At 39.7% G+C, this 19,612-nt stretch overlaps 2 protein-coding genes across 3 annotated transcripts in view; both read left to right on the forward strand.

The window, feature by feature from the left end:
* CLDND1 (claudin domain containing 1) overlaps positions 1 to 19,612 on the forward strand; it is an 871,794-nt gene that overhangs the window by 568,729 nt on the left and 283,453 nt on the right. The window lies entirely within an intron of this gene.
* The window catches only part of DCBLD2 (discoidin, CUB and LCCL domain containing 2), an 87,752-nt gene that overhangs the window by 54,119 nt on the left and 14,021 nt on the right, over positions 1 to 19,612 (forward strand). For both annotated transcript variants that reach the window (XM_050782050.1, XM_050782051.1), the window contains exons 4-9: positions 10,552 to 10,603; positions 13,171 to 13,243; positions 13,536 to 13,669; positions 15,576 to 15,616; positions 16,460 to 16,675; positions 17,964 to 18,088. In XM_050782050.1, the coding sequence (XP_050638007.1) occupies positions 10,552 to 10,603; positions 13,171 to 13,243; positions 13,536 to 13,669; positions 15,576 to 15,616; positions 16,460 to 16,675; positions 17,964 to 18,088 (641 nt within the window). The remainder of the gene's footprint in view (positions 1 to 10,551; positions 10,604 to 13,170; positions 13,244 to 13,535; positions 13,670 to 15,575; positions 15,617 to 16,459; positions 16,676 to 17,963; positions 18,089 to 19,612) is intronic.

Raw genomic sequence — 19,612 nt, forward strand, 5'->3', positions numbered from 1 at the left:
ATAACAACTGGTCATAATACATGCTTATTAAATATATGCTGAATGAATAAATGAACAAACTGCCAGCCCGGGCTCTTTTACTAGGCTTTATTTCACCCATCAATGCAGATATGCTACATATGAAAGGACGTCGTTACTCTATGATAGCTTCTTTTTATTTTATAACAGTCTTATTAAGTTATAATTCACACACCATACAATTCCCCTATTTAAAATACACAATTCAGGGGGGCTGGCCAAGGTGAACAACTGGAAACAGCTAGTGTGTGCTGCCTTCATGGAAAGAAATAGAAGGGGCAAGTAAATGTAGCACTTCAACTGGAACACCCAGGTACACACACTAGGATTCATCAAGAAAATAACTCTACTCACAGAGAATGGAAAAAAACAAAGCAGGACAACCACCCACTCAGGAACTGGTGACTGGGGACCAGAGCAGGCCCCTAGTTTGCTGCAGCAGTCATGGAAAAGTGGTCAGACTTTCTTACATGGGTCCCCACTCCCGTATCTCCTCACTGAGCAAGTCCTCCAGGCCTGGGTTTCCAGCCTCCCCTCACTGGGGCTTTGGAGCCAGTAGCAGTTCTGCAGCAACCTGGGACAAGAGCTCAGCTGGGGTTTCCATCTTTCCTGTCTTGCAACCCTCACCTTTGCTGTTTCCAGGCTCTGGAGAGTACATGGGACTGAAGGCTGGTCTGAAACCCCCAGCACAGCACTCATCTCACAGAAAAGTGGTCGGACAGTTCTCTATGTAGATCCCGGTCCTCACTTCTCCTCACTGGACAGGGCTACCTGACCTGGGACTCCAGCACAATCACTGTGCCCCACCTGACCAGTTTGATTAGATACAGCCCAGCAGTTAAAGGAACACCCACACAGAGAGATGAGAAAGAGCTAACACAAGAACTTCAGCAATTCAAATGGCCATAGTGTCTTATGTCCTCCTAACGGTTGCACTAGTTCACCACCGAGGGTTCTTAACCCTCGTTGGCTGGGTTGGCTGAAATGACAGAAATAGAATTTAGAATATGCATAGAAATGAAGAGCATCGAGATTCAGGAGAATGGCAAAACCCAATTCAAGGAAACTAAGAATTAACAATAAAACAATACAGGAGCCGACAGATAAAATAGCCAGTACATAAAAGAATCTGACTGACCTGATAGAGCTGAAAAACACAAGAATTTCACAACCCAATTGTAAGTTTTAACAGCAGAATAGACCAAGCTGAGGAAAGAATCTTGGAACTTGAAGACTGGCTCTCTGAAATAAGAGAGTCAGACAAAAGAAAGAATGAAAAAGAATGAATAAAACCTCCAAGAAATAAGGGATTATATAAAGAGGCCAAATCTGCAAATCATTGATATCCCTGAATTGGATGGGGAGAAAGCAAATAACTTGGATAACATATTTCAGGATATCATCCATGAAAGCTTCCCCAGCCTCAATAGAGAGGCCAACAGTCAAATTCAGGAAATACAGAGAACCCCTGCATGATTTTACACAAGATCTCCCCAAGACACATAATCAGATTTTCCAACGTCAAAATAAAAGAATGTTAAAGGCAGCTAGAGAGAAAAGGCAGGTAACCAACAAAGGGAACCCCATCAGGCTAGCAGCAGACCTCTCAGCTGAAACCCTGCAAACTGGAAGAGATTGGGGACCTATATTTGACATTCTTAAAGAAAAAAATCTTCAAGAATTTCATAACCAGCCAAACTAAGCTTCCTCAGCAAAAGAGAAAGAAAATCCTTTTCAGATAAGCAAATGCTGAGCAAGTTCATTACCACCAGACCCACCTTCCAAGACATCTTGAAGCTAGCACTAAATATGGAAAAGCAAAACCATTAAAACACCACTAGGAAAATACACTCAAGTACACATACCAGTGACACTATAAAGCAACCACACAAACAAGCCAGCATGATAACCAGCTAACAACACAATGACAGGATCATATGCACACATATCAATACTAACCTTGAATGTAAATAGCCTAAATGCCCCATTTAAAAAGGCATAGAGTGGCATGCTGAATAAAAAAGCAAGACCCAATGATATGCCATCTTCAAGAGACCCATCTCACATGCAGTGACATCCATAGGCTCAAAATAAAGGGATGGAGGAAAATCTAACAAGCAAATGGAAATCAGAAAAATGCAGGCATTGCAACCCTAATTTCAGAAAAAACAGACTTTAAACCAACAAAGCTCAAAAAAGACAAAGAGAAGGGCATTACATAAGGTAAGGGGTTCAATTCAACAAGAAGACCTAACTATTCTCGATATATATGCAGTCAACACAGGAGCACCCAGATTCATAAAGCAAGTTCTTAGAAACCTAAAAAGAGACTTAAGCTCCCACACAGTAACAGTGAGAGACTTTAACACTCTACTGACAGTATTAGACAGATCATCTAAGCAGAAAATTAACAAAGATTCAGGACCTAAACTCAACATTGGACCAAATGTATCTGATAGACCTCTACAGAACTCTCCACCCAAAAACACTAGAATATACATTCTTCTGATTGCCACATGACACATACTCTAAAAATGACCACATAATCGGACATAAAACAATCAGCAGATGCAAATAAACCAAAACCTACCAGACACACTCTCAGACCACAGTGTAATTAAAATAAAAATCAAAACTAAAAAAAATCCCTCAAAAACCATGCAATTACATGGAAATTAACCTGCTCCAGAATAACTTTGGAGTAAATAAAGAAATTAAGGCAAAAATCAAGAAGTTCTTTGAAACTAACGAGAACAAAGATACAACATTCCAGAATCTCTGGGACACAGCTAAGGCATTGTTATGAGGGAAATTTATAGCACTGAATGCCCACATCAAAAAGTTAGATCTCAAATTAACCCGACATCACAACTAAAAGAACTAGAGAAGTAAGAGCAAACCAACCCTAAAGCTGGCAGAATACATACAACCAAAATCAGAGCTCAACCTGAAGGAGAGTGCGATGCAGAAAAGCATTCAAAAGATCAGCGAATCAGGGAATTGTGTTTTTGAAAAAAATTAATGATAGGCCAGCTAGATTAATAAAGAGAGAAGGGCCAAGAGCAGTGTCTCATGCCTGTAATCCCAGCACTTTGGAGGCCAAGGTGGGTGGATCACTTGAGGTCAGGAGTTCGTGAGGAGCCTGGCCAACATGGTGAAACCCCGTCTCTACTAAAAATACCAAAAAAAAAAAAAAAAATTAGCTGGGTGTAGTGGCATGGGCCTGTAATCCCAGCTCCCCGGGAGGCGGAGGTTGCAGTGAGTCAAGATCACACCACTGCACTGCACTGCAGCCTGGGAAACAGAGAAAGATTCCATCTCAAAAAAAAAAAAAAATTAACATTTGTATACACCAAAAACAGTCAAGCTGAGAGCCAAATCAAGAACACAATCCCATTCACGATTGCCACAAAAAGAATAAAATACCTAGGAATGCAGCTAGCCAGGGAGGTGCATGCTCTCTACAACAAGAATTACAAAACACTGCTCAAAGAAATCGGAGATGACACTAACAAATGGAAAAACATGCCATGCTCATGAATTGGAGAAATCATTATCATAAAAATGGCCACCCTGCCCAAAGCGATTTACAGATTCAGTGAAATTCTTACCAAACTTCCAATGACGTTCTTCACAGAACTAGAAAAAAACTACTTTAGAATGCATATGGAAACAAAAAGGAGCCCAAATAGCCAAGGCAATCTTAAGCAAAAAGAAAAAAGCTGGAGGGATCACATTACCTGACTTCAAGCTGTATTTCAGGGCTACGGTAACCAAAACAGCATGGTACTGGTACAAAAACAGGTACATAAACCAATAGAACAGAATAGAGGGCACAGAAATAAGGCCACATATCTATGACCACCTGATCGTTGACAAAGCTGACAAAAACAAAGAATGGAGAAAGGACTGCCTATTTAATAAATGGTGCTGGGATAACTGGCTAGCCATATGCAAAAGATTGAAGCTGGACCCCTTCCTTACACCATATACAAAAATCAACTCACGACAGATTAAACACTTAAATGTAAATCTCAAAACTATAAAAACCCTGGAAGACAATCTAGGCAATAGCATTCTGGTCATAGGAACTGGCAAAGATTTCATGATGAAGACACCAAAAGCAATCACAATAAAAGCAAAAATTGGCAAATAGGATCTAATTAAGAGCTTCTGTACAGCAAAAGAAACTATCAACAGAATAAACAGACAACCTACAGAATGGGGAGAAGATATTTGCAAAGTGTGAATCTGGCAAAGGTCTGATATCCAACATCAATAAGGGACGTAAACAAATTTACAAGAAAAAAGAAACATTAAAAAGTGGGCAAAGAACATCAACAGACACTTTTCCAAAGAAGACACACATGTGGCCAATAAGCATAAGAAAAAAAGCTCAGTATCATTGATCTTTAGAGAAATACAAATCAAAACCACAATGAGATACCATCTCATACCAATCAGAATGGCTATTATTAAAAAGTAACACAATAACATGCTAATGAGGTCGTGGAGAAAAGGGAACACTTATACGCTGTTGGTGGGAGTGTAAATTCAACCATTGTGGAAATGAGTGGTGATTGCTGAGAGGGCTAAAAGCAGAGCTGCCATTTGACCTAGTAATCCCATTACTGGGTATATACCCAAAGGAATATAGCACTCATTATGTTCATTGCAGCAGTATTTACAATAGGAAAGACATGGAGTCAACCTAAATGTCCATTAATGGTAAACTGGATAAAGAAAATGTGGTACATATACACTATGGAATACTATGCAGTCATAAAAAAGAATGAGATTATGCCCTTTGCAGGGACATGGATGGCTGGAGGCCATTAACCTCACAGGAAGAGAAAACCAAATACCACATGTTCTTTTAAGTGGCAGCTAAATGTAACACATGGACACATAGAGGAGAACAATTGGCACTGGGGCCTACTGGAGGGTAGGAGGAGGGAGAGGAACAGAAAAAATAACTGTGGGATGCTAACTAGGCTTAGTACCTAGATGACAAAAGATACAGCAAACCCCCATGACACAAGTTTACCTATATAACAATCCTGTGCATGTACTCCTGAACCCAAAATAAAATTAAAAGGAAAAATACCTGTTGGGTACTGTGCTCACGCCCTTAGTGGTGGGGTCTGTACCTCAAACCTCAGCACCATGCAGTATGCCTATGTAACCTGCACTTGTACCCCTGTGTCTAAAATAAAAGTTGAAATTAAATAATAAAATATCTGTATATAGAATTCATTAATTTTTCAGTGTATTCATCACCATAGTCAATTTTAAAACATATTTATCACCCTAAAGGAAATTCCTTAGTAGCAGTTATTCCCCATTTCTCTCCTCTTAACCCCTTACGGTCCTAGGAAACCACGAGTCTACTTTTTATTGCTGTAGATTTGCCTATTCGAGACATTTCATATAAATATATAGTATGTGGTCTTTTGTGACTAGCTTCTTTCACTTAGCATATCTTCAAAGTGTATCCATGTTGTAGCATGAATCAAACTTCATTTCTTTTTATGGCCAAATAATATCCCATTGTATGTATATACACCCCATTTTGTTTATCCATCTATTCATCAGTTGATGAACTTTTGTATACAAATATTGGTGGGGACGTAGGTTTTTAATTCTCTTGGGCATATACCTAATAGTGAGATTTCTGGGTCATATGCTAACTCTTGGTTTAGTATTTTAAGGAACTGCCAAACCATTTTCCAAAACAGCTGCACCATTTTACAATTTTACTAGTACTGCGTAAAGACTCCAGTTTCTCCACATTTTTGCCAGTGCTTGTTATGTCTTTTTTATTTTCGCCATCTAATGGGTGTATGGTGGTGTCTCACTGTGATTTTAATTTGCATTTCCTTGATGACTAATGATGTTGAGCATATTTTTATGTGCCTATTGGCCATTTGTATATCTTCTTTGGAGAAATGTCTGTTCATATCCATTGTCTGTTTTTAAATTGGTTCCTTTGTCTTTTTAATGCCACATGATGTTATGTATTCTGGATATTAGATACATCTATTTTCATTGACATATCATTTGCAAATGTTTTCTCCCATTCTGTGTGCTATCTTTCTCTTTCTTAATGGTGTCTTGTGAAGTACAAAAGTTTTTGTTCTTGATGAACTTCCATTTATTTTTATTTGTTATCTTGTGCTTTTGGTGTTTTATCTAAGAAATCACTGCTTCATCCAGAGTTGTGATATTCTCATATATTTTTTTCTAAAAGTTTTATAGTTTCAGCTCGAGTTTAGATCCACTTTATTTTGTATGTGGTGTGAGGTATGGGTCCAATTCATTTGTTTGCTTGGTGGATATCCAGTTGTCTCAGCATCATTTGTCTAAAAGATTATTCTTCCCCCCATTGAATTGTCTTGGCACCCTTGTTGAAACTCAGTTGACTATAAATTTGAGGGTTTATTTCTAGACTTTCAGTTCTGTTCCTTTGATTATGATAACATACATTGCTATTGAGAGGTGACAATGTGCTAGCAGCCCTCACTCTCAGCGCCTCCTCGGCCTCCAGCCTCGGCGTCCACTCTGGGGGCGCTGGAGGAGCCCTTCAGCCCGCCACGGCACCGTGGGAGCCCCTCTCTGAGCTGGCTGAGGCCGGAGCCTCCTCCCTCTGCTTGCCGGGAGAGGTGTGGAGGTAGAGGCGCGGGTGGGAACCCGGGCTGCATGAGTTCCAGCAGGTGCGGGCGCAGGCTTGGTGGGCCCCGCACACGGAGCGGCCGGCCGGCGGTCGGGCAGTGAGAGGCTTAGCACCCGGGCCAGCAGCTGCGGAGGTTGCACCAGGTCCCCCAGCAGTGCCGGCCCGCCGGCGCCACGCTCAAATTCTCCTCCGGCCTTAGCTGCTTCCCCAGGGCGCAGAGCCCGGGACCTGCAGCCCGCCATGTCTGAGCTCCTCCCCCTGCGGTGGGCTCTCCCAGTGGCCTGAGCCTCCCCCACAGGCACCGCCCCCTGCTCCATGGCGCCCAGTCCCATCAACAGCCCAAAGGCTGAGGAGTGCAGGTGCCGATCGGGACTGGCGGGCAGCTCCACCTGCAGCCCAGGTGCAGGATCCACTGGGTGAAGTCAACTGGGCTCCTGAACCAGATGGGGACTTGGAGAACTTTTATATCTAGCTGGAGGATTGTACCTGCACCAATCATTACTCCGTGTCTAGTTCAGGGTTTGTGAATACACCAATTGGTCCTCTGTATCTAGCTAACCTAGTGGAGACTTGGGGACTAGCACTCTGTGACTCTGTGTCTAGCACAAGCATTGTAAATGCACCAATCACCACTCTGTCTAGCTCAGGGGGTTGTAGATACACCAATTGGTACTCTGTATCTAGCTAACCTAGTGGAGACTTGGAGGACTAGCACTCTGTGACTGTGTCTAGCTCAAGGATTGTAAATACACCAATCAGCACTCTGTGTCTAGCTCAAAGTTGGTGAATACACCAATTGGTACTCTGTATCTAGCTAACTCTGTGTCTAGTTAGCTAGCACTCTGTGACTCTGTCTAGCTCAAGGATTGTAAAAGTACCAATCAGCACTCTGTAAAATGGACCAATCAGCAGGATGTGGGTGGGGCCAGATAAGAATAAAAGCAGGCTGCCCCAGCCAGCGGCAACGCCCTCGGGTCCCCTTCCCCATTGTGGAAGCTTTGTTCTTTTGCTCTTTGCAATAAATCTTGCTGCCGCTCACTCTTTGGGTCCACGCTGCCATTAAGAGCTGTAACGCTCACCACGAAGATCTGCAGCTTCACTCTTGAAGCCACTGAGACAAGGAACCCATGGGGAAGAACGAACAACTCCAGACGCGCTGCCTTTAAAAGCTGTAACACTCACCACGAAGGTCTGCAGCTGCACTCCTGGCAGCGAGACCACCAACCCATCAGAAGGAAGAAGCTCGAGACACATCGGAACGTCTGAAGGAACAAACTCCGAACACACCATCTTTAAGAACTGTAACACTCACAGCGAGGGTCTGCGCCTTCATTCTTGAAGTCAGTGAGGCCAAGAACCCACCAATTCCGGACGCACTATCAGAAATCTCTGGGGCAGATGGATTTTTTTGGAGCTAGGCTGTGTTTTTATTAGCTGGGAGCATTGCAGTAATGACAGGTTTCTGGAAGGCTGTTTACTTGGGAAAAGCTTTTAAGAAAGACATTTTAAAGCTTCTTAATTGCCTGCTTTATTTGATGTTGTTTTCTTTGCCTTTGTAAAGTCATAAAGGTCAAAGTGTATACTTAAGGTTTTCTTTATCTTCAGTCTTCTTGGCTCTCCTTGTAGCTATCCCTTTTGAATTCTTATTTTTCTCCTTTAGAACTCTTTTGAGCTTCCGCGAAATTTGAGAGCAAGTTTAGTGAGTTGCGCATTTGCATGGCATAGTTTTGGAGTCTCAGTACTGCATGGACTTACAACCAAAGCCTTGTGCTGATCAAATAATCCATAGTTGACCAGATTTCTGGCATGTGGCTGGAAGGTGATGGGGCCAGCTGGCAATCTTCTTGTGGTTTAAGTGCCATTTTGGACCACACAGTACCTTTTATCCCAGGATATTAATCTTAGAAATTCAACTTCTAATCTTAGAAGTTGGAAATTTTTTTGGTGGAGCAGAAAGTGGAAAATTGATTCTTGTTGATGCTGGGCAAAGATTGACAGGAATAACTAGAGTACCGGTAATTCAATTTGCCTGCTCTTCTGGTTGGTCAACTAGGTGGTAGTGAACCCCTGTTTAGACATCTATCCTCTTAAATTCCTAAAGCACAGATTAGCTTAACTGTCATTCAAATGCCTGGTTTATTAATATTAATTTATACAGTTGCCTTGAAAATACCCCTTTCCTACTGGTACAACAGTTATTAAGCTCTAGTTCAAGACACATTTTAGTTGAATAGTAAACACAAAATTTCTTCAGAATTGTAGCATAAAATGATCTGTGCTTGCTGTGGTAACCATTAATTTAACAAATATTTACATACTGTTTAGTGTGCTAGGAGCTATCTCCATCAGTATATTGGCCACCCTTGACACAGTTCTTTAATGAAGCATTTATATGTAAAATCTTTTGTGATTGCCTTGGGGTCTTCCTCCAGGTTTACCTCCCTGCGGGTTAGTAAATAACTGGATTTAGCCAAACACGCTAATGATCAAAAACTTTTATTCATCCATTGATTCAATAAATAAGCCTCCTGTATACCATATGCTGTTATTGCTCCTGGAAATACAAAGTTGAGGACAAACAGCCTCAGGCTCTGTCCAGGGATTAAGCTTTTATAGAGTGATTTTGCTTATAACTCTATAATTACATCAACAAGTCAGGCTTATGTATTAACATAACCTTTGACAACCCAGAATAGTCATCCGTTTATTAAACAAAACTTAAGTGCCTACCTCCTATGTGCTAAAGGAATTTGACTTGTGAAGGTGAGGGACAGCTTCTGTGAGGAAGTGGCAGTGAAGCTGAGCTCTTAGAGAGGAACCAGCTAGACTAAGGAGTAGTGGGAAAGCCTTCCAAGTCAAGAGAGCAACTTGTGCCCTTGGGACTAAAACAAGGTTGGAGTGGCAAGAAGCCAAGGCAGGTACACACAAAACTGCAGAGTAAGACAAGGCCAGCACTTGAAGACTGTGTACGCTGTGTTGAAGGCTTTGCTCTCTATCCTAAGAGCAGAAGGAAGCCATTGAAATGGTGGGGTTTTTTGGTTTTGTGTTTTGTTTTTTGTTTTTTTTTTTTTAACCAAAACCACTTTTTACATAGCCTATGAACTTGGTCTTAATTAGAGGCAGATTAGCTCTTGCTCAGATATATTGATTTCTAGGCAGAAAATGTTAAATTTAAGAAGTTTTGTTTCTTTAGAGCAATGCTACTCCAACTTCACTGTGCTTAAGAAATTACCGAGAGGACTTGTTAAAACAGATTTTTGGGCCTCACCTCCAGAGATTCTGTAAGTCTGGATGGAGTTCAAGAATTTGAATTTCTACTAAATTTCCAGAAGATGCTAATGCACCAGTCCTGTCTCTGGACCAGATTTTAATTAGCAGTTATTAATAGTTAGAGCCATAAAATTAACTCACTTTCTTTGTCATTGTTTTCCTTGTGTGTAAACAGCAGAGGATCATTTTTAGTTATATAATAACCAAGAAATATTTGTGTGTGTGTGTGTGTGTGTGTATGTAGCTGTAGTTTACAGAAACCACTTTAAAGCTACAAATTTTACTTATCTATGCATGTTCTAAATATATATATAAATCACATATACATATACATGTGTATATGGTATATGACTTTCTGAGGTGATGTAATAAACAGTATTGAAGAGACATTGCTCCAAAACTCAAGAAACTTAATATCAGAAAGAAATTGTGATTAACAAAAGGTGGTAAAGTTTTTAGGACCCCCTTGACAGTGCCATTGAGATTTTTGAAAATTAGAGCAGTACAGTTTGGAATTCTGAGACACTTGGAGTTTCAGCAAGGGAATCCTGTATATTAATACAATCAGTTTTTTATTTTTGTTTTTCTAGATCTAATTACTTGTTTGGACACTGCATCCAATTTTTTGGAACCTGAGTTCAGGTATGATCATATTTGTGACTTTTTTTTTTTTTTTTTTTTTGCTTAAATGTTACTCTTCATTCACTTCTTCATTTTCATTCTGTATACTCTTAGGGTTAATGTATATTATGTGATACGTATCATTGTTCCGAGACTTCAATAAATTAGAGCTTATTTAAAGCTTATTTAAAGCATAAAGCCATTTAGTTGCATGTTTACATTTTGCTTTTATTGTAGCATTTAGATCTGCAAAATGAAAGTATTTTAATATGCTTTGAAAGTAGAACTAGTTGCTTTTCAAAATCTGGCAAAACTGCTAATAAAAGTTGAAAAGGTATATTTTTTCAAAAAATTGAAAGAGCATGGTTTTGGCTGTTTAGAATTCTCCGGTGTTGTTACTCAAGTACCATTTCTACTATTTTTCTTCTTTATGCCTTTATGCCTCTAATCGAGTTCCTATTTCTGTTTGCTGGCTGCCATTCACACTGCTGCCAGGCTGTTTTCCAAATACATATCTGACCGTTTCCCTGCTGAAAAATCTTGAGAAACTACTTGTTATGAGAAAAAACAGTTGTCCCAATTTCCTTAACCTGGTCTTCTGGGTCTTTCACAAGCAGTCCTCAGGCCGTTTTTCCAGTCTCATCTTATGTTCTCCATATTGAAATGACTCTGAGTTATTTACACTGCTCTGAGCTCACAGAGCTTTTACCAGAAAACACTTGCCTCCTCTCTGGTTGGCAGGTCATTCTCATCTTTCAAGAGCCATCTTACTAACTTCCTCCAAACTTACTACCACTTCCCCGAAGAACCTTAATTTTGTCTTCAAGAATGGTTCTGTGTGGGAAGGGAGCCCTCTTCAGCATTTGAGGGGGACCCTGGTTAGCTGGGGTAACCCTGGCATCAGTGTATGGTAGACAGCTCTGGCAGAGGGTCAGCTGCACTCGTGCCACTCTCCAGCTCCATGATCTGCCACAAATCCGAGCTCCCATTGTCCCTCTCCGGGGCTGCTGTACTGTCACCTAATGGCGTCCCAGCCTCCACTCATGATTCCTTGCTATCTCTTTTCTTCCCAGGAGCCAGAATCATATTTTTTAAAAATACTAATCAGATTATGTATGTAAGCTGCCAAAATCCTTTACTGGCTTCCTATTTTTACTTAGAAATATATTCCAGGCTCCTCACTATAGCCCACAAGGCTCCTGCATTACCTGCCCATCTGTCCAATCTTCTCTCTGACTAACCTTAGTTTTGCTCTCTGCCACCTACTTGCACTGCTGTCCTCACTTCCAGACACGCCCCAGGCCGTCCTGCCTCATGCTGTTCTCTTCCCTCTGACAAGTGTGCATTTCCCACCACTTGTTCTAGTGACATCCCTTAACTCACTGCTGAGGCTTCAGTTTCTAAGAGAGCCACTCTGCCACCCCCATTCACTGACTGAGGGCGGTACAGAGTCCTGCGTAAGAGCACAGACTCCAGAGCCCATTTGCTGCCTGCTAGCTGTGTGAATCGGCATACAGTTCCTTAATTTCCCAGTTCCCTAAAATGAGGACAACACTAGCATCTCCTCCATAGGAGTCTTACATGGATTACCTAAAGCACTTAGGGTGCTACCTGGCAGTTCATTCAGTTTACTGAATTATTTTGTTACTTGTATTAAGTTAGATTTCTTCCGGTTATTTCAGCGTGACTTTTCTTCATAGCAGAATCAAAATCAATTCTTTGTGTAAGTATTGGTTTAATGTCTTCTGCCACTGGACTATAAACTCAGTGAGGACAGGGGCAATATTTGTTTGACTTTTGTAAACCCAGTACCTTGTACTGCCCTACACCCAACAGACAGCATAATAGACATTCAAATAAATGTGTTGGGTGGATGGGTAGCAGCGGAAGTGAATGTACTTCTTTTAATACAGCTTAAATTGGATCAATAGAGGGTTGGTAAAACATTATGGCATATCCACAGAATAGAATATCATGTAGCTCTTAAATTTGATGAATAGGTCTTATAGTAAAAACGTGTCTACCATTCATTATGAAATAAAATAATCAAGGCAGTATGTAATAAGAAAAAAAAAGTTGCAAATGTGTGAGTAAAGACACATTATATATGTATGGATGGAAGAAAGTCTGAAAGGGCTTTTTAGAACTGGTGGTCCTGGCCGGACACGGTCATTCACGCCTGAAATCCCAGCACTTTGGGAGGCTGAGATGGGTGGATCACCTGACGTCAGGAGTTTGAGACCAGCCTGGCCAACATGGTGAAACCCCATCTCTACTAAAAATACAAAAATTAGCCGGGGGTAGTGGTACGCACCTGTAATCCCAGCTACTCGGAAGGCTGAAGCAGGAAAATCTCTGAGACCCAGGAGGCGGAGGTTGCAGTGAGCCAAGAAGGTGCCATTGCACTCCAGCCTGGGCAACAGGAGTGAAACTCCGTGTCAAAAAAAAGAACTGGTGAGTCTTTCAGGGTAGTGAAATTATGGTATTCATCTTGAACTGAAAAATGTGTCTGTGATATTTTTGGGGGGTTGCTTTTTTCCCTGTAAAATGCAGCATTATGTAACCTTTTGCTTGTTTTCATTTCTCAGTAAGTACTGCCCAGCTGGTTGTCTGCTTCCTTTTGCTGAGATATCTGGAACAATTCCTCATGGATATAGAGATGTAAGCTGGATATAAACTTATTTGAAAATTGTGATATAACTTTATTTTTTTAGAACTCCAGAATAGTTAGAGGTGTGTTAATTATATATCCTTACCTTTTACTTTTTTAAGACATTTTTTAGTAATATGCATTTTCTTTTTTTCTGCTAAAACTGTTGTGTTCCAGTACCAATAATCTATGTTTATGAAGAAACTGCCTAGATTAACTGATTTCTCGAGGAAGTAGAGTGTCTTGTTTATGAATTATTAAGAGAAAATTAAAAACGAATCTTTTCTTTTTCCCTTCCTTAAGTCCTCGCCATTGTGCATGGCTGGTGTGCATGCAGGAGTAGTGTCAAACACGTTGGGTGGCCAAATCAGTGTTGTAATTAGTAAAGGTATCCCATATTATGAAAGTTCTTTGGCTAACAACGTCACATCTGTGGTGTAAGTATATATGCAATTTAAAAAATATATGCTATCTATAATTAGCATTCTGGGTAGCAGTGGGCTAAGAACTAGCTAGATCTCAGCAATATCACTGTTAATGGTGTTCATGAAAGAACGTTTAGGCAGTAAGCACTCACGTTAGCGTGCTCAGTGTCTGTTTTTTGTTTTGTTTTGTTTTGAGACCGTTTCGCTCTTGTTGCCCAGGCTGGAGTGCAGTGGCGTGATCTTGGCTCACTGCAATCTCTGCCTTCCGGTTTAAAGCGATTCTCCTTCCTCAGCCTCCCAAGTAACTGGGATTACAGGTGTGTGCCACCATGCCTGTACGAAATAACTTTGTATTTTTAGTAGAGACGTGGTTTCACCGTGTTGGCCAGGCTGGTCTCGAACTCCTGACTCATGGTCCACCCGCCTCAGCCACCCAAAGTGCTGGGATTACAGGCGTGACCCGCCATGCCGGGCCAGTGTCTGCATATTTTGAAGAGTATAGGTGGTGGTGTACTACCTTAGCTTATTGTTCTTCAAAAAATGTAGTCCTTTGGAAGAGTAATGTGTTTCTTCTGTCTTTTCTAAGTGTTAAAGTCTACATACGAGTCTAGAAGTTTGTTGCGAGATCCTTATTTATTTTACAGATTGAAAGGCTTAACTACTGTGTTCCTTATAGCACATGGGGATTCAAGATAATTGAAATACTTTAAATATAAATTTAAATTTGACATAAAGTATTACATCATACGCATTATTGTGAATCTTCTTTTCATTCTAAGAGAATATTTTAAGGATGTATTTTCATGGTATCTATAGTGTTCTACTGTTTTACAAAACGTAGAGTAGGCATCAAAAGCAGAAGTTGAAACATTAAATAGAAATGCAGTGTTAGCAATCTGTTTTTATAAATCTTGTCTCTTAGATATGCTCAGTCTTTCAGACAACACTAAGCCTAATTGAAACCAGCTTTTCTTCAGAGGTCCTAGGGCAATTTTCATTCAGAAGACTCGAGTATCATCCATATCCAGATTGGTATACAACAGGATTCAGCAAACTTGTTCTGTAAAGATCCAGCTAATAAATATTTTAGGCTTTACAGGCCACATGTCTCTGCATCTTATTCTTTTTTTGTTTTATTTACAGCTCTTTAACTATTCTTAGCTCATTGCCCATACAAAACAGGCCATGCATGGGCAGTCATTTACCCATCCCTGGTATAGACTCAACTACCTTCCCTTTTTTTTTTTTTTCTAGATTATTTTGTGCAGACCCTTTCATTCCTTTACCATGTTATACTTTTAGAAAGATTTAGTGTGTGTGAATTCTCTCTTTCATGCTTTAAAAAAGAAAACAGGGAAAAATTGCATCCTCTTGTAATGGTTTGCATGTCGGACACTGAGACTTCTTCCATGAGATGTTGATTTCTTCTTAAAAAAAAAAAAGAAAAGAAAAAGAAATCTATTAGTACCCAACTTTTCTTACATTTATCCCAAAAAACTTGAGCCTCATTCTCTGAGAATTAGACCTTTTAGTGTAACATTTGCCACAGAAAAGTGTTAAGAATCCGTTTATTTCATGAAATAAAGTAGTGAGAGATTGATAGTAAACAATGAGTAAATAAATTATGAAAAAGAAGTACATATTAAAGATTACATAGAGAACATTTGCACAATCACATGTGAAACTGGGCGCTAGATACTGGTAGAGAAGTTGTTTATGCTGATTTCAGAAGTTGTCCTGCTTAGAAATGAGACTTTTTCCCTAGGAACAATATTAGTTGTCTAATTTTTAGCCATACAGTCTTCTTGGTTCTTTTGTTGGGTGGGGAGAACCAAATCAAGAGAAAATGTTTCACTAAATATGCGGCAATCATGTGTTATGTGAGTATCACCAAAAAAAAAACCCTTCTGTCTTTCAGGGGACACTTATCTACAAGTCTTTTTACATTTAAGACAAGTGGTAAGCCTTTTATGGACTTTATAATTTTTTATTTATATAATTAATATTTTTGAACACTGTCAGGCACTGTGTCACTTGCTGATTTATTGTACTTTCTCACTTAGTTGTCATAATAACACCGTAAGGTAAGATGGTTATCTAGTAATATAATGAATAGAACAAATTGGAAGTTTTATATTTATAGAGAAATGGTCATGTAAGCAAGGAAGGTTCCTTAAGAAAGATGACTTTTGAACTTGTCTGAAGAAGTAATCAATTCGTTCAACAGAAAATATTTACTGAGTGCCTTCTTTATGTGCCAGGCATTGCTCTGGTTTGAGTGATAGAGCAGCATTAAAGTGAACAAGATCCTGCCGTCCTGGAGATTACATTCTAGTAGTGAGAGATTGATGATAAGCAATGAATAAATTATTGTTTATAAATAATATACTGTTTACAATATGATAAAGATGTAGGAAAATAAAGAAGTAGAACTGGACCGAAGTTGGGAAGGGCCTTCCTCCCAGGGAAGGCCTCAGGGAGAAGGTAACATAGGCCAAAAACCTGAAGGAGGTAAAGGAATGAATTATTCAGTTATTTGGGAAGAGTGTCCCAGGGAGAAGATAATGTATCTCCATTAAACTAACAGTCATGCTTGTAAATGAGCATGTTTGTAGGTTTCCTAATGATACACAAAGACATATGCCCAAGAAACACTTGCCTAGTTTTGAAATTTCTCTGTTACAGTGTATTATCAGCATAGTGTATGTTAATTAAAGATGGAATAGAAAGTTTTCAGTGAGCAGGTCTACATGCATTTTGAAATTTACCTGGAAACCAAATTTAGTCTTTTCTTTGTTTCAGGTTGTTATGGAACACTGGGGATGGAGTCTGGTGTGATCGCGGATCCTCAAATAACAGCATCATCTGTGCTGGAGTGGACCGACCACACAGGGCAAGAGAACAGTTGGAAACCCAAAAAAGCCAGGCTGAAAAAACCTGGACCGCCTTGGGCTGCTTTTGCCACTGATGAATACCAGTGGTTACAAATAGATTTGAATAAGGAAAAGAAAATAACAGGTTAAGAGATAAAATTTTCTAGAGCAATTTGTAACACTTATTTTATTTGAAAAACTGGTGATTTTCAGAGAAAATTAAGACATTAAAAATTTAATTATATGGTTTTATGTGTTCTTCACTGATGTTAATATTACTGGAGACACAGTTAATGAAACATGGCAGAGAAAAGGAGTTATTTGTGTTGGTCAGGGTTCTCTAAAGGGACACAACGGATAGGAAAGATGTATATATAAAAGGGAGTTCATTAAGGTGTATTGACTCACATGATCACAAAGTAAAGTCCCACAATAGGCCATCTGCAAGCTGAGAAGCAAGGAAGCCATTCCGAGTCCCAAAACCTCAAAAGTAGGGAAGCCGACAGTGCAGCTTTCAGTCTATCGTCAAAGGTCCAAAAGTCCCAAAGCTGAGAACTTGGGAGGGTGATGTTCAAGGGCAGGAAGCATCCAGCATGGGAGAAAGATGCAGGCCGGGAGACTTAAGCCAGTTTAGTCTTTTCACATTCTTCTGCCTGTTTTTATCCTGGCGGTGCTGATGCTGATTAAATGGTGCCGACCCAGATTGAGGGTGGGTTTGCCTTTCTCGGTTGACTGACTCAAATGTTAATCTCCTCTAGCAACACCCTCACAGACATACCCGGGAACAATACTTTTCATCCTTCAATCAAGTGACACTCAGTATTAACCATCACGGTATTTAATTTGTAACAGCTTTTTGTTTCCATTGTACTGAAACTCTTTTTTAAGGTAGTGTTTCAGTAAAGTGGTCTTGAGAAATCTAAAATAACAGTCGCTTACAGTCATTAAGAAAAATTTGTTAAAGGAGTCCATTTTAAATGATGAGATCATCAATTTTCCACACGTGCAGAGTATAAATTTAATTTAGGGGAACTTAGCAAATGGTCAGAATAATTGGTTGGGATTGGTTTAATTTTGTTAAAATATTTATTTTGTTTTGGTACTGTAAATAATACCAATAATCATCTTTAATCTGTTCATTCCCAGGAATCATCTTACCCAGTAGTCAAAATCTGTTTTATGACATTATAAACACAAGACACCAAAATAGAACAGTTCTTTACTTAATGCACACCCATAATTCTTCCTATCTCTCCAAGGGAATAAGGCCAAGGATTTAGTAATTGTTATGATGAAAACGTGCACTTGGATATGGAAATGAGCCATAATTAGAAATGTTTGAGCTGTGCATTTCAAGTGTTTATACTTTGATGCTGAACAAACTTAGAGAATCAGACCATGTGCATTAATGAAAGCAACTCTTCATTCCCCAGGCATTATAACCACTGGATCCACCATGGTGGAACACAATTACTATGTGTCTGCCTACAGAATCCTGTACAGTGATGATGGGCAGAAATGGACTGTGTACAGAGAGCCTGGTGTGGAGCAAGATAAGGTAAAATGATTACCAAGGTATTTTTAAAAAACATTTTTAAAATGGGCGGCTGCCAAAAGTCACAGAGCTCTCCTGTATAAAAGAGATGTAGAAGTTAAGAACATCTTATACTACCCTCTTGCGGTTATTTTAGGTAGTGTTATTGGCCTTACTCTTCTGACTTTAGAAAATTCTCAGTGGTTCTAGGTTCCTTTTGGTGATTGTAACGGTGAGTACTTTTTTGATTTTTGTCATTGCATTTTTAATTGAATTGTTCAGACACTTTATTAAGAAAATCTAAAAGGGACCTCGTAATTTCTTATTTTTATGAAGCTTTTTCCAATTCACCGGATGATGGAGAGCCTTTGTTCCCAGATTTCTACTCTGTAGGCAAGAGGTAAAAAAAGAATAAAGCTGAAAACCAACATGCATTAAATTATGGGATATTATAGACTTGAAAATTCATCTGAAGATTATCTCACCAACTTTTATCTGGGAAACTTCTGTTTTTTCTTACATGAAGAATTGCTCTAGCATCTAATTATAATTATGGAATCTTTGTTTTAGTTAGCAACAAATTATGAAGATGCTGGAATGAGCCAGAGGAAATGATAAGGGGTGGGGAGCAGGCAGAGATGGATCTTATTCAGATGTGTATCCCTTTGATCTTTAAATGGAGGAGTCCTCGTGCCTAAGGAAGATAGATGTCTCCCATCAGTACCAAAACTATGGGGCTGGGCATGATGGCTCACTCCTGTAATCCCAGCACTTTGGGATTGCTTGAGCTCAGGAGTTTGAGACCAGCCTGGGCAACATGGCAACACCCTGTCTCCACTAAAAATACAGGAAATTAGCCAGGCATGGTGGCGCATGCCTGTAGTCCCAGCTTCTTGGGAGGCTGAGGTGGGAGAATCACCTGAACCCAGGAGGTTGAGACTGCAGTGAGCTGTGATCGATCACTCCATTGCAATCCAGTCTGGGTGACAGAGGGAGACTCTGTCTCAAAGTGGAAAAAAAGAACTGAAACGATGACATTTTTTCAAACTTTCCTGAGTTTGATTTTGATTATATATTTTTATTTTTTATCATGTATGATTTGCTAAAAAGTCTTCCATTACTGCTTTTCTCATCTCTCTGTTCAAAAACCTCCAGGGGCTCATTATCTTTCATATGCATCTTAACTCCTTGCTTTTATTCAAGGCCTCTTTCTTCTTCTCTTCTCCTTGGCTTCACATGAACTTCATCTTTGGTGAGCCTCTCCCTGTTACAATAACAATACCATCTCCATACATATCTTCTACTTCATGCCCCTGAACTTGACTGCTGTTTATTCCTACCATGTCCATATTTATTTGTATCACATTTATTGTGCTTGTGGAATATAGCTAAATTTTTGGAATTTTAAGAATTGTTCAGGCTTATACTATAAAAACTTCTAACAACATTAAATGGTATTTCTGAAAAATATTCTTTGTTGCATTCATTTTTGAAAGGTAATTTCTCTAAATGTAGAAATCTGGGTTGGCCAGTGGTTTTTTTGTTTTT

The sequence above is a fragment of the Macaca thibetana genome, chromosome 2 (genome assembly GCF_024542745.1).
Source record: "Macaca thibetana thibetana isolate TM-01 chromosome 2, ASM2454274v1, whole genome shotgun sequence".
Taxonomy (NCBI): domain Eukaryota; kingdom Metazoa; phylum Chordata; class Mammalia; order Primates; family Cercopithecidae; genus Macaca; species Macaca thibetana.